The sequence below is a fragment of the Mastigoproctus giganteus genome, chromosome 4 (assembly GCF_048544385.1).
Source record: "Mastigoproctus giganteus isolate SK-2022 chromosome 4, ASM4854438v1, whole genome shotgun sequence".
NCBI lineage: Eukaryota > Metazoa > Arthropoda > Arachnida > Uropygi > Thelyphonidae > Mastigoproctus > Mastigoproctus giganteus.
The window spans coordinates 134,427,033-134,441,796 of NC_143578.1; the positions used below are offsets into that span (position 1 = coordinate 134,427,033).

The window sequence follows — 14,764 nt, forward strand, 5'->3', positions numbered from 1 at the left end:
AAACTTTTAATTTAGAATTTTAATTATAATCGTCTAAGATTATAAATCCTACTACAGTACTTCAATTATATTTTGGTTTGGCGAATTTAAGCTACAAAGTTTTATTTTGTTCTTCAGAAGTTTGTGGATGTCAATACGAACAATCCGATAAAGGCCGCAGTAAACGGTATCCTTGCTAGAATTGTTTTATGTTGCTTGCTGATTATCTTTTTTGGGTGAAAATTATTCTGGTAGTCGATGTTTTCAACATTGGTTCGTTGCATCGCGGCAATCAATTTGCCCTCAATGACGAAAGCATATTCTTCGTACTCGTCTTGATTTTATTGTATTTGTGTGTATATTTGCAGGGTGAAGAGTCTAAACGGTTTTATTATGAGTAAAAACAGTAATCTAGAAAAAATAATAAAAAAGCTTATGTTTGAAAATGTAGAACCAGTAGATTGCAGGCTGCCTTTTCTTGCATTATCGTGATTATTATGAGTGCTATAAAAGAAACCGTGAGATTATTTTACGTACGGGTAAAGAATATGGTGAAATTACGAACGATGCTGAACAAAATAGAAATTCCCGAAAAGTGGAAGGGTGGAAGAATAGAAAGATGGGGTACGTTGGCATATTTGTGTTCAAAAAATTATATTAGTTTTAATATAAATAGTATATTGCAGTAAAGCTAAAAAATTTATGAATAATTGCAGCTGATAAACATTGCTGAAAATGTGAAGTCACATCGCTTGGAAAAGGTGTGGGAAAGTGACAATTCAAAATATGCGATTTTTGAGAAAAATGAAAACAAATCGGATAAGGCTTCATCTCAATTGTGGGCGTTAATAATAGATTAGAAAAACTTTATCAGCTCGATAAAGTGCAATAAATCTTTCTAACAGATATTATAAATATTATTATCAAATTTGTGTTACTTACAAATTTACAAACTTAAATTTGTAAGTTTTACAAACTTACAAATGGTATTCATACCATAAAGGCCCTACCACGACCGAGTTGTGTCACTTTTCTTATTTGTTCTTTGTTTTTTCAGTTGTGACACTTTTAATATAGGAAAGGTACAGAAAAATTAAGGTTTTTAAATAGACGAAAATAGCATATTTTGTTAATTAATGAATATATATTTTGAAATGTAACAAAACAAGCAAAAAATGTAATTTTAATTAAAAAAAATACAGTGGTTCTCTTATTAATAAAAATAAGGAGTTTGAATGCCAAAACATAAAAGGTTCATAGCTTTTAGGGATATTTGTTTTAATCAAGTCCAGGATAGTGGCTTTTTATATATATATATATATATATATATATATATCTGAAACTTGTGCCTTCTTGGTGTATGCTGATTTCATTTTGATAGTTTTACCCTGCATCAACTGATGTCCTTGTTAGTCACAATTTTTTATAGCCCTCTTGCTCATATGACATTTTTATATAGAATGCATTGAAACTACATTTCCAACCTTCAGTACCTTCATTTAGCCCAACTTTACATTTTCATTGTCTTATGTCTTTGAGTTAGTAATAGAGGCATGTGATGCAAGAAAGCAAGCATATGAGCTTATGTAGCATTAGCCAAAAAAAATTCACACAACCATTCCCTCTAAATGCTTGTCCAGTGGCAAATTTCCGCACATCTATTCTACAACTGTCTTTCCTCAATTTGAATTTATGTCCCCTTATGTTCGTAATCTGAGCAAGTGGAAGAATCCCATCAGAATTCAGCATGCTCAATCCATTCAAGGCTTTATACCTCAATCAGATCACCTCACAGGTGATCTGATTGAACCTCCAGCCACTGCAATTTGCAGAACTTAAGCCTCTATTGGTAAGAGGATCCCTTCATTCCCCTCACCAATCTTGTTGCCCTTCTCTGTACACGCTCAAGCAAATCTACATCCTTCCTAAAATGAGGCCTCCAGCCTGTATGCAGTACTCAAGGTGTAGCCTGACCATTGCCTTATACAAATGGATAATCACCTCCCTTTCCCTGCTAGCAAAATTCCTGTATATTATTGACAAAAGGCTAGCCGAGTGGGTAAAGTACCTGCCCGGCAACCCAAAGGTCGCGGGTTCGATTCCCGCCTCGGGCTTGGATCAAAGTACTGCAAAAACCTTGGGAGGTGCAATATGGCCACAGAAGCCGATGCGCCAACAACTACCAAATCAAAAAAAAAAAAAAAATCATTGACAAAACCCCATGACCTGCTTTTGCAGCCTGTCTGCATTACTCAGAAAACTTCTTATCTGACTGCACAATTACTCCCAGATCTTTTTCATTTTCTGCCACCCTAATTGTAGTACCACACGTTTGGTACGTTTCTCTGGGGTTACTTCTACCCATATGCAGTACTTTGCATTTGTCAATGTTAAACTAGTTGTTCACACAATGCTGACAAACGTTTTTGAAATTGCCATGTGCTATTCCAGTTACTCCATACGGGTTCCCTCGTTTCTTCGCTGCATGTATTAATGTGACATACTGCCAAGGAATATAAATTGGTCATCCCGATTTTAATGCTTTCTTTATGGATTTTTCTATCACTGAATGCACGTTATCCCTTTCCTTTTTGCACATGTCCTGTAATTAGGAACTTGTGAGTGATGGACTTAATAATCAATGTAGATACAGAGTGCATATTGAGCATGGTAACAGTGAAATTATTCTTCTGTTGTTCACTGCAGTTTGAGTAGAAGATAATCTCAAGATCAGTACTCTTCATGGATCTGGCAGTCTCTTCTAAATATTTGTAAACGCAAGTGTCTATTTCTATGGCCTCTGGTTACCTTCACCCTCGTGCCAGAAGAAACACTGTACTTTTTCACTTTTAAGCTCTGAAATGGTAAAGTTATAGTAGTTTAATTTAGATTTGTAATAGAATAAAGAAATATCACCCAGTCACAATTAAAGTGTTGTTTTACCAGCTAAGCAAATGCTGGCTTGTCTGTTACAACTCTGATGTCGCTTTTCTACTGTGACCAGTGGCGATACCTGCTTAGTAGAAAAGTGACACAACTGCACTCTACTGGCTCAAAATTGAAGTTATAAAATGTCGTTTTTCCAAGATGTGCAGTTCAAACTTGTGCATCCTCTTATCATATTAACTTGAATTTGACAATTTTTGAGTTGTGTTACTTTTCCATATAATGTGTGACGTGCGTGCTGACTACATGATCGCATTTGTGCTCACTGTCCCCAACTTGGGGACAGAAGTAGTGTTTTGGCTATTCTGGTTTTAAATACATTTACTGGCTATTCCCCCCAATCCTCAGTAACTTATGAGTAAGAAGTTGACTCTAATGCTCACACAATGGTACGATTATTGTTATTTTTTCCTTTTCTGTTGCACCACTGAAATAATTTTACAGATAAAATTATTCATTCATCATTCTGCTTTACAATGATTTTTTATCTAAACAGAACAATTTGTCCACCAATCAGTTTTTAAAAATGTATATTATAGTGTTTTATTGGTGAACAAATTGAACCTTTAGAATCACTTTTGCATGATGATAAGAGCCATCTTGACTACAAGGGGCGGCAGTAAGTATTTACTCTCACCTAGAAATATTTGAGTTAAGGATTTGAAACTTGGCTGTAAATTTTAACCTTCTCTGTGCAATTCAGTCTTGTCTGTTACAACTCTGATGTGTCACTTGTCTTCTGTGACCAGTGGCGATACCATTACCTGCTGAAGCTACATATTTTTCCATCAGTGGATAAACTCTTTTAGGCCACCTGAATAGAACTCATTTGAGCCAAAAATTAAGGTTCATTATTATAGCCTCATCAGTCTGAAATCTGTGGCCCCATAATCGTTTCTTTATTTTAGCGAAGAGAAAGAAGTCTGAAGGCAAGTGGTTAGAAGAATAAGGTGGGTGCTTCAGATTTTCAAAGCCAATCTGATTGCAAAGTCTATGAGAGCAGCCTTATGAGCTGTGTCATTGTTGGCTAGGAGGTAGGTACCTCTAAATTGCTTCCCATGTCTCTTCAACTTGATATTTTCTGTTAAGTTTCCCCAGTGATGCAGTTGGCTTTTGGGAGGTAATCTGTAAAGTGATAATTTTAGAGTCCCAGAAAACTACATGACCTTTTTTTTTTTTTTTTTTTGTCAGATAGGCCTTGGCATTTTGGGTGATAGTGAAAAGGAATGTTTCCATTGTTTGCCCATGTTTTGTTTCCAGGACATAGTGGTGTCCTCAGCATTCATCTATTATTGCAATCTGGTCAAAAAATTCATTGGCATTCTCTCTACAAAGCTCCAACAACTTTCTGAAACACTTTCTTGTGGTGCTTTTAAGGAGGTAACAATTTCAGAATGCATTCTGCTGCCACCTTAGATTTAAAATCATGCTAATGTGTGATATGAACAGAACCATGGATAATATTAATTTCATTTTCTATAAAATTTATAATCACACATCTACCTTCAAAGATTAGCTGTTCTGATTTAGTTACATTGGCAGAGTTTGTAGCTGCAGTTGGTCTTCCTTCATGTGGGTTATCATGTACACTGCCTTGTCCACACCTTAACTGTCTTTTCTAGTTTTTCAGTCATACATGATGGGTTATCCTCCTTATATACAGCTTTCATCTCCTAATGGATTTGCTCTACTTCTTTGTCTTGCAAATGGAGAAATTTTATAACATCAGCTCTCAACCTTCTCCAGCATACTACCTCTTGCTGTGTTCATGGCTGCAGTTCAGTAACTGATAGATCTAAAAATACAAATAAATATACAATATGAGAAATTATAGAATAAATTCCAAATAGCAGATGCTTAATGTACGGTACTCACCTTATACAATCTGCAATAGTTATTAGGGTGAAATGATGGCTAAAATTTGGGTTGAATAATTTAAATTAGTAAATTAAAAAACAAGATAAAAAATAAGTTATTTTTTAAAAAAAAATTTAATTTGACAGAATTTAAAATAAGTGCAAGGAGGTAGAAGTGCACAACTCCACCCCTGGTTGTCATGAAGCAAAGTCAATTAAAAACTCTGAGAAATATAAAACTGATAAGGCCAATAGTCATAACCAAGTATCGTAAGTTAATGTAAATAAATATACATTAACTTACGATACTTGGTGGTGATTATACAGTCGGACCTCTATATAACAAAATCGATCGTTCCTTGAAAAAATTCGTTAAACAGAAATTTCGTTATAAAGAAATATGACCTTTTCAACAATGAAAAATTCTGTTAATTTAGAAAAATAGAAAAAAAATGAGAAATAAATCAGAAATACGTGAGAATGAATAAATTTTCTAACATTTTAAAATAATTAATTTATTAATACATGCATATTAAGAAATGAATACTTACAAGATGCACACAATGTATTAGTACACTTTTAAGAATTATGGCGTAAAATTTTTGGTTATTTTTTATCATTCTACTGTACTCTGTTCATAAAATGTTTGCATTTGTTTAAACACTGAAATATATTTTCTGTTACATTTTCTTCCCATTGAAGGCTTTGATGCAAAGTTTCAAATGCTGCCAACATTTCTTGTTTGGAAGGTTTAATATTGCCCTGATTTTCATCCAACTCATCATCAATATTGTCACTAGTTCTTTGAATACTCTCCAAAATGTTGGAGTCAGTTGGATATTCAATTACTATGACATCATTATCAACTCCTAAAAATTCGTCAAGAACAATTCTGCACTGATCAAACCTTGCTTAGAACTCTTCCCAAAGATTGCTCAATGTCTTGTAGTAGTTCATCCCTCTCATTGCTGTTAATTAGCGTTTTGGCAAAACCTCCTTTTTCAAAACAATTCTTAATCGTTATTTCCATCACATCTTTACTCCACAATTTCGCAAACTCTGATATGCACACCTGCTAATCTATAGGTTGGTTGGTTTCTGTTCTCAGTAGAATTTTTTTCAGTATGCACCTTTGGCAGTGCATTTTTAAATCCTTGGTCCATTGGCTGCAGTTTAAATGAGGTATTCGGATGGAAGAAAACAAACTTCACACTTGTAAGTTTCGAAATTACTGAGTGAAGGTGGGCAGGGAAGTTGTCAACAATCAAAGGTCTACCTCTATATAAAGAATAAAATTACAGTACTCTCGATTTTCCGGGATAGATGGTAAAAAATAAATCCTGGATAATCGATTTCCCAGTTAATCCAAAGTGATACGTTCCAGGACTTCTTACTTTGTCGAGTTTTACGTAACTCGGGCATGACTAATACCATATTGCTACTATATTATTATTGACAAATCTGAATTCCGTGCGATACTTGTTAATGTTTTGCCATTTTGATACATCCTTATTATAATGATTCCTTAGCGATTTAACAGATGCACAGTTTTCAAACTTTTGAATAATTTCAAGTTTTTGTTTAACTGAAAACAACTCTTTCGCGCTTACCCATCATTTTCGCAATTACTAAAAAAAAAAAAAAAAAAAAAAAATACTATAAAAAAAAATTCTGACATCCCTGACATGAATAACGAAACAAAATTTGTCCTTTTGTGCTGCAACGGAACACAACAATCGATGTGACGTACTAAAACAAACTAAACATTTGGTGTCTCTTTTTCTTTTTTTTTGAGCGGCGGATGCGAAGACAGAGGGGATTGCAAGATAATAGGTACACTAATCTCCCAATGACGACTTATAATGTCGCTTATTTATGACTTAAAAATATCTGTTTATACCTATTCTAGTTATTATTTGAATTTTTTTGATTTCTTGTTGATTTTCTTTTAATTTGGAGTCTTGAAGTGTCTCAGTTAATCGAGAGTCTGCTGTATTATATACTATATATATATATATATATATATATATATATATAATTTGTATTACGAAATGTAATTTTTATAATTATATTGTAATAACTATCATATAATATATACACACACACACACTGAGAGAAAATCGGATCTAACAGGCAGAAAATTGAGTAGGGGTGCCATTATTTAAAAAGGGTTGAAAACCAGTGATATAGAGGAACTGATGGCAATACATTTCCATTGTGCAGCAAAACTACTTTTAAACTTAGTTTTGAAGAATGAGTAAATATCTGCCATTCATTAGGATTTTGTTCGGTGCGCAATTTGTTCAGAAGACCACTAATATACGCAGTCTTACTTACCCAAATATTTAAAAAATGCTTTTATGTTTTTGTTGTATGTTTATTTTAGTTCTTGCTTAAAGTAACCTTCTACTGTTATAACCTAAATTTATCTAAATCACAAGCAGAACCAAGGAGTTCTGCTTGTGATTTAGATAAATTTAAATCATGAACTAAGTCATTCAACTCTTTTTGCTTAATTAAGTGTAGCACGTTATAATTTACTGGTTGGTGGGCCAAATCTGATGAATTAAGTGGTCCAGCCAAAAATAGTTGCAATTTTCATTACTGCTTTTTTTTTTCCTTTATCCGTGGTTTTTGGGATCTGGTATCAGCAAGTCTTCATCATGTGGAACAGACTTTATTTTTGATATGTGGGGCGCCTCCATAGCCAGGTGGGCAGGAGCAGCAGTGCGTAGCACACACTTCTTGATTAGACCGGGGTTCGAGCCCATAACCACCAAATACCGAGGATGCGGAAAGGTCAGGGAATGACCACTGCATATCCTCGGAGCAATATGGCCTTAGTTGCTAATGCTCCTAAAAACCAAATAACAATAACAACATTTGATGATATGTAAGGATATATGATTTTGTGCTTGCTTTTTCCAAACATCTTTGATATCTTTTTCATGTAGAATAGCAATTGCCACAGACATTTTTCACCACAAAAGGAACAGCAAAGGGTATCCTTTTGATTTGCTGAGTTAGCTACATCCAGTTTGTGGTGAAGGTAATACATGAATCCTTAAATTTCATTCTGATCACCAGTCTTTCAACCAAAGTACAAAGAATGTGTGTATCTTTCCTTTAGTGAAGGAGACAGATGGGATACAGGAAAGGCTGAACATGGTGATGTTCTACCCAACATTACTGCCATCTGTGAGCATATACAGACATTATTATTGGCAGGTAATACAAGATCAGTGTCATGTACTTCTATAAATTGTAGTAAGATATGCATATTATGTGTAAACACAAAAATCTGTAAGTGTAGAAGGTGTGACTTTATATAAAATTTTAAGAATTATTTTAGAAATCTATGTATAAAAATTGACTGTAAACAGCAAAGATATATATTAGTGGAGGTAAAATCACATTTTCCAGGAGGGGAGTTGTCTTCTTGGACTAATTATAATTAATCTAAGAAGGCTACTGCCCATTTATAACCATCTGCTGTCTTCTGATGCTCAGCCACTCCATTTTCCTTAGTAGTAATACGCCCTTAATGCCACACTTCTCCAACTCGCACAGCAATATTTTGTGTAGAAGTGTCAAAAGTATTACTAAAATCTAAGTATATGATATAAAATTTATTTTTTGTGTCCTGTTAATTTATTACTTTGATTATTGTAAATAATCAGATTGGTCAGACAAGGTCTCACCTTAACAAAGGGCGCCTCTGTAGCCAGGTGGAAAGGAGCAGCAGTGCCTAGCACACGCTTCTTGATTAGACCGGGGTTCGAGCCCATCACCACCAAATACGGAGGATGCGGGAAGGTCAGGGAATGACCACCGCATATCCCGGAGCAATATGGCCTTAGTTGCTAATGCTCCTAAAAACCAAATAACAAAAATAACAGAACCCTATTTGAGGGAGTGGATAGGTGAAATGGGATTTTATTTATTTTATTATTGTATATATATATATATATATATATATATATATATATTTTTTTTTTTTTTTTTTTTTGATACTGTATAAGCGTGCTTCTTGCATCATTTGCCACTACTAATACGCTCGGGCTCTAATTTTTGTTTTCCTAGTACATATGTTACACTAAACTGATTTATTGAACTGGCTACCCATTTCAACTGGATGTCTTTCATTTAATATTCTTAAATAAGAGCATAACTCCTCCCCAAACTCCTGTTCTGGCTCTTTTTCTGTACTCATTTTATTTCCCATATTCAAATTCTGCATCCCTTAGGTCTGAGTGACACCGCATCTCTGATATCCCTACATCTGTATTTGATTCCTAAAATGGTACTTCGAAATCATCCAATTTATATACTATGCCCCTAGCATTTGTGCAAGTTATCCTAACAAAGACTACTTTTTTTGTTCCATGATGACACACAGTAGGGTTTGAAATCCTCGAAGCCTTGCTCTCTAGGTTGCTACAAGTTCTGATAGAAGCATTGCAAGAATCAATTTCACCTCTGCCAGCACTCTGTTTAATCTGTTAGTCTATGTATCCTTTAATGCTCTGTGGCATCAGCAAATATTCTTGTATCCCTTCTGTTTAAGTGTAACCCATCTCTCTCTGTAAAAACAGTCTCTCTCTGATTGACAAGGGCAGACTGCGATAAGAAAAATTCTGCCCTAATAGCCTTATATAGTCTCCCTAGGATCGAATTGATTGACAATGCTCTCGTGTATCCACTCCTATCATTTCTGGGCAGAATTGCAAATGCTTTCAAATTTGATCCTGACTCAACTTTTTCCAAACCTTGCCCACTATTTGTTAAGTATATCCTCAGATCCTATTCTTAATATCATTATTGCTAACATATACAATAATATCCCTTTTGTACCCTTACAAGATGACATCTGCTCTGTCTCATCTACTGTTTCTCCTGACAACCTTTCCCACATCCTGTTTCACTCACTATTATACCCAGTCCTATTCCACCTATCATTTTTGCAGAATCTGTTTCACTGACAATAACTACCTCTTGTGGGACCAGCGCATTTTTCCTTGGGGATTGCTGCTACATTGCCTGTTGCACGAGTGTAATCTATGGCATTGAGTTGGCAGGTGAGAACTTAATGGATTCTCTGATTTAATTCCTTTGGCTGCATCCAGCCTGTTCTTAAAGCTCTCATAAATACCATTCAGAACACTGAGTTCATGCCTAATTTCCTCTTGGAAAAATCATGTCCCATTACACATTGATCTGCAAACATTTCTCACAAAGGAACTGGATGCAAAAAATAATTTTGATATCATCTACTTCAATTTCAGGAAAGCTTTTAATACTCTTGCACATGGAAGACTACTGTACAAATTGGAGCAGTATGGCATTAAGGGAAAGTTGCTACAATGAAAAAAAAGGACGGTTGAGTGGGAGAAGACAGAGTGGTAATCAATGGATACTGCTCTTTGTGGACTAATGTTATTAATGGTGTTCCTCAGGGTTCGGGGTTGGGCCCATTGTTGTTTTGTATATTTTTGTTGTTTTGTATATACCATCATCATTTATCAATGATGATGGTATATCAAGCTCAATGTCAAAGTTTTCAGATGATACAAAGGTTGGGAGATTGTTACTAAAAGTAATGACAGTATTCTGCTGCAACAGCATCTGGAAAAGTTGGGCAGGTGGGCTGAGAAGTGGCAACTTAAGTTTAACATTGACAAATGCAAAGTACTGCATATGGGTAGCAGTAACCCCAGAGAAATGTACCAACTGGGTGGTATTAAACTCAGGATAGTGGAGAATGAAAGAGACTTAGGGGTAATTGTGCAGTCAGATATGAAGTTTTCTGAGCAGTACAGACAGGCTGCCAGAGTAGGTCTTGTCAATGATATATAGGAATTTTGCAAGCAGGGATTATTATTATTATAATTAGCCATAGGGTGCAAGGAAGCCTGAGGCTTTTGCTGCACCAGCCAAAAAAAAAAGTTCTGAGTTACCCCTGAGAGAGAGAGAGAAATAGAAGGGAATCACCAAGAAAGAGAAGAACAATGATATCCAGCTTCGGATCCTGGGTGTGCCAAGCCCATACTCACCAGATAAGGAGCCCCCTTGTATAAGGCAATTATGAGGCCACATCTTGAGTACTGCGTGCAGGTCTGGAAGCCTCATTTTAGGAAGGATGTAGAGTTGCAGGAATGAGTACAGAGAAGGGCAACAAGATTGGTGAGGGGAACAAAGAGGTGCTCTTACGAAGAAAGGCTTAAGTTCTGCAAATTGCAGCATCTGGAGACTAGGCACCTGCAAGGCGAACTGACTGAGGTGTATAAGCCTTGAATGGATTGAGAAGGCCCGACACTAATGGGATTCTTCCTCTTGCTCAGATTACAAACCTGAGGGGGCATAAACTGAAATTGAGGAAAGACAGTTGCCAAATAGATGTGTGGAAATTTTCCTTTAGCCAGTGGGTAGTTGATTGCTGGAACCAACTTCCATCTATCATTGTAGACGTTGATAGCTTAAATAAATTCAAGGCAGAACTAGAGAAACATTTGGAATGAATGGATGGGTGAAATGGGAAGGGTTTTTTTTTTTTTTTTGTGGATGCTGCACCGGAAATGGTAAGAGGTAGGTTACGAGAATCATCAGTACAAGAATTAAAAGAAACGTAGGTTGCTAGTAAGTCATTTTTAGCTGAGATGGCAATAGAACCATCAGGTTTTTAAAAAGGTGTTAGTACAGATGGGTAAAAAGTGCAGCCAATAGCTTTGACAAGAGACCAGGGTGCTTGACTACCATTCGAACAAGAAACAAGCGTTCTATTGTTATCCTATTCAAAATCCATTTTGGACTGATTCATAACATGTCGCTGCATATCCACAGATCTTTCTGTGATAGTAATATCTGTAGCAATATCTTCAACCCATCCTTTGTTGCAGGGTACTGATTCTCTTCCTGTCTTTATTCCCAGACTTCCTGTTTGCTGGTGCTTGTTATGGCTATAATTCTGAATTGCTTCTACTTCCGTTCTAGTTGTCACCTTTTCCTTAAGTGTACATTTATGACATTAAAAGGGTTGAAAACCTTAAATACCAGAAATTACCTCCAAAATATTTGTGTTAATGGATGAGATTGATTAAAAGGTGTGCATCATATGGGTGAAACCCATATGATGAGCATTGAAAACAGATCACTTTCCTCTATGCTGTTAAATTTTATCAGTTTTTAATATTCACACCACCTTTTCATTAATCTTATCTATTAACACATAAGTGGTTGGAGGTAAGTTCTGTTATTTTAAGTAGCCAATCTTTTTAGTGTCATTTCAACTAGGAACTAAAGGCTATCAGTAACATTATATAGTGTACAATAATATAACCATTTATCACAAAAGGTTGCATAACGTATGTATTATTCAACATATGCAGAAAAATATCAGTACTAAAATAACTAGCTGTTGTTAATGGTAAAATTTTTTGCTCTGTCTGGAAGATGGTGAACACTGAAATAAGATATTTCTTGTAAATTACAATCCAAGTCAACGAGGATTTAGAATCGCCAGTAATTTTTTTTTTTTTTTAATGAAATCTCCAAACATGAGAGGTATTAGAGCCTGTAGTACTTCATACTGTGCATGGGTTGAAGGTTGGGAAGATGAAAGAAGATATTTGTTGACATTAGACTTAAATTTTTTTATTGTAATTTTCAGGAAATACTTTTTATGAAGATTTTTCCAGAAAATGGAAGTTGAATGAATAAATGAGGAAGAAAAGTTGGTTCTGTGAGTTAGAAGTCAGACTGTAAAAGGATGTTGACTGGTGCGGCACATGTTCGGGACTGCTTTGGTAGAGAGAGAGAGAAGGGGGGGGGTTATTTCAGAGAATAGTGCCCATGAAAGTATCTATAGAAAAGGCATGCAGCAAAAACAGAGAATGAGACAGAGAGTGGAGACACTTGTAGAGATGAGTTATTAATTAACTGAACTGCCCTCCTTTGAAAGAAATTTAGAAGCCTGTAGAGGTTTTGGGGCACCACTCAGATGTGGGAACTATGGTTCCCTGGCAAAAGCCCACACGAAAATTCCACACAAAAAAACCCCACTGTCATAAATGCTCAGAAGAATAATACCCACATGGAAAATTGCTCACCCAGATAAATGCTCACATTATTTTTAGTTTATAAAAAAACAAATTATTTCATATTTCAAAACGCAACAAAATGTTGAATTTATATATTTTATTTCTACTTCTATATGATATATTTTAATATAACTTTTGATATAAACCTTTTGATTTTAATATAAAGTAGAAGATTTGGATGTCAATGTTTGTAAGGGAAATTACAGGAAAATACAAATGCTCTGGTTTTATTGCAACTAAAGCCTTTTTATTTTATTTATAAAAATTTTTTTCTCCATCTTACAAATTGTGAACAGTCAGCACTTTTTGGTTTTTTATCAACAAACCACTAATTCAGACATATTTCAGTGATTTATTTATTTGTCAAGGATTTGAATAGAATTTTCATTACTGTAAGTTAGCCAATCTCTGCAAGTCTGCAAGCTTATGCTGCAACAGCCAAAAAAAAAAAAAAAAATTTACAAAACAATTCCCTCTAAATGTTTGTTTAGAGGGAATTTATTTAATTTAATTAAATTATTAATTCAATTAAATTTAATATAATTAACCTATTAAATTAATTAATTTATTTAACCTATCAACTTCCACAACAACAGATGTTTGTTCCAGCAATTAACCACCTGCTGGCTAAAGGCAAATTTCTGCACATTTATTCTACATCTGTCTTTCCTCAGTTTTAATTTATGCCCCCTCAGATTTGTAATCTGAACAAGTGGAAGAATCCCATCAGAATTCAGCATGTTCAACCCATTCAGGGCCTTATACACCTCAATCAGATTATCTCGCAAGTGCCTAGTCTCCAGCCGCTGCAATTTGCAGAACTTAAGCCTCTCTAGGTAAGAGGATCCCTTCATTCTCCTCACCAATCTTGTTGCCCTTCTCTGTACATGCTCAAGCAAATCTACATCCTTCCTAAAATTAGGCCTCCAGACCTGTACGCAGTACTCAAGGCGTGGTCTGACCATTGCCTTATACAGAGGGACTATCACCTCCTCTTCCCTGCTAGCAAAATTCCTGTATATCATTGGCAAAACCCCATGACCTGCCCTGGCATCCTGTCTACATTGCTCAGAAAACTTCATATCTGACTGCACAATTACTCCCAGGTATTTTTCATTTTCTACCACCTTAAATGTAGTACCACACAGTTGGTACGTTTCTCTGGGGTTACTTCTACCCATATGCAGTACTTTGCATTTGTCAATGTTAAAACTTCAGTTGCCACTTCTCAGCCCATCTGCCCAAATTTTCTAGATCCTGTTGCAGTAGCACACTGCCATTATGTCATTAACAACCTTGCCAACCGTTGTATCTGCAGACTTCAACACTAAGCCTGATATATCTTCATCAATATCGTTGATAAATATACAAAACAACAGTGGACCCAACACTGAATCCTGTGGGACTTCACTAATAGCATTAGTCCATGAAGAGCAGCACCCATTGATTACCACCCTCTGTCTTCTCCCACTCAATCATTCTTTTATCCATTTTAGCAACTTACCCTTAATACCATTCTACTCCAATTTGTACAGTAGTGTTCCATGCACAACAGTGTCAAAAACTTTCCTGAAATCCAAGTATATGATATCAAAATTATTTTTTTGCATCCAGTTCCTTTGTAACCACATAATATCCAATCAAATTTGTCAGACAAGACTTTCCCTTAACAAACCCATGGTGTGTCTGAATTATTGCCTGCAGTCTTGTCTAGATGATCCTGCAATGCATCTTTAACCAGTGACTCCATTATTTTACCCGGAACAGAAGTTAAACTAACTGGTCTGTAATTACTCGTGTCACCCTTCGATCCCCCTTTGTGAATTGGGGGATGCATTTGCAAGTGTCCAGTCCGTGGGACCTCCCCTGAGTCCAAGGATGCTCTCA

The 14,764-nt window shown here is 35.6% G+C and overlaps 1 protein-coding gene across 1 annotated transcript in view; it reads left to right on the plus strand.

Moving 5' to 3' along the window:
* Positions 1 to 215: 215 nt before the first annotated feature.
* Positions 216 to 14,764, plus strand: part of LOC150087078 (mitochondrial import inner membrane translocase subunit Tim29) — a 62,535-nt gene continuing 47,986 nt past the window's right edge. Inside the window, exon 1 of the mRNA XM_090371802.1 lies at positions 216 to 603. Coding sequence (XP_090227928.1) covers positions 477 to 603 — 127 coding nt within the window. The 5' untranslated portion in view covers positions 216 to 476. The remainder of the gene's footprint in view (positions 604 to 14,764) is intronic.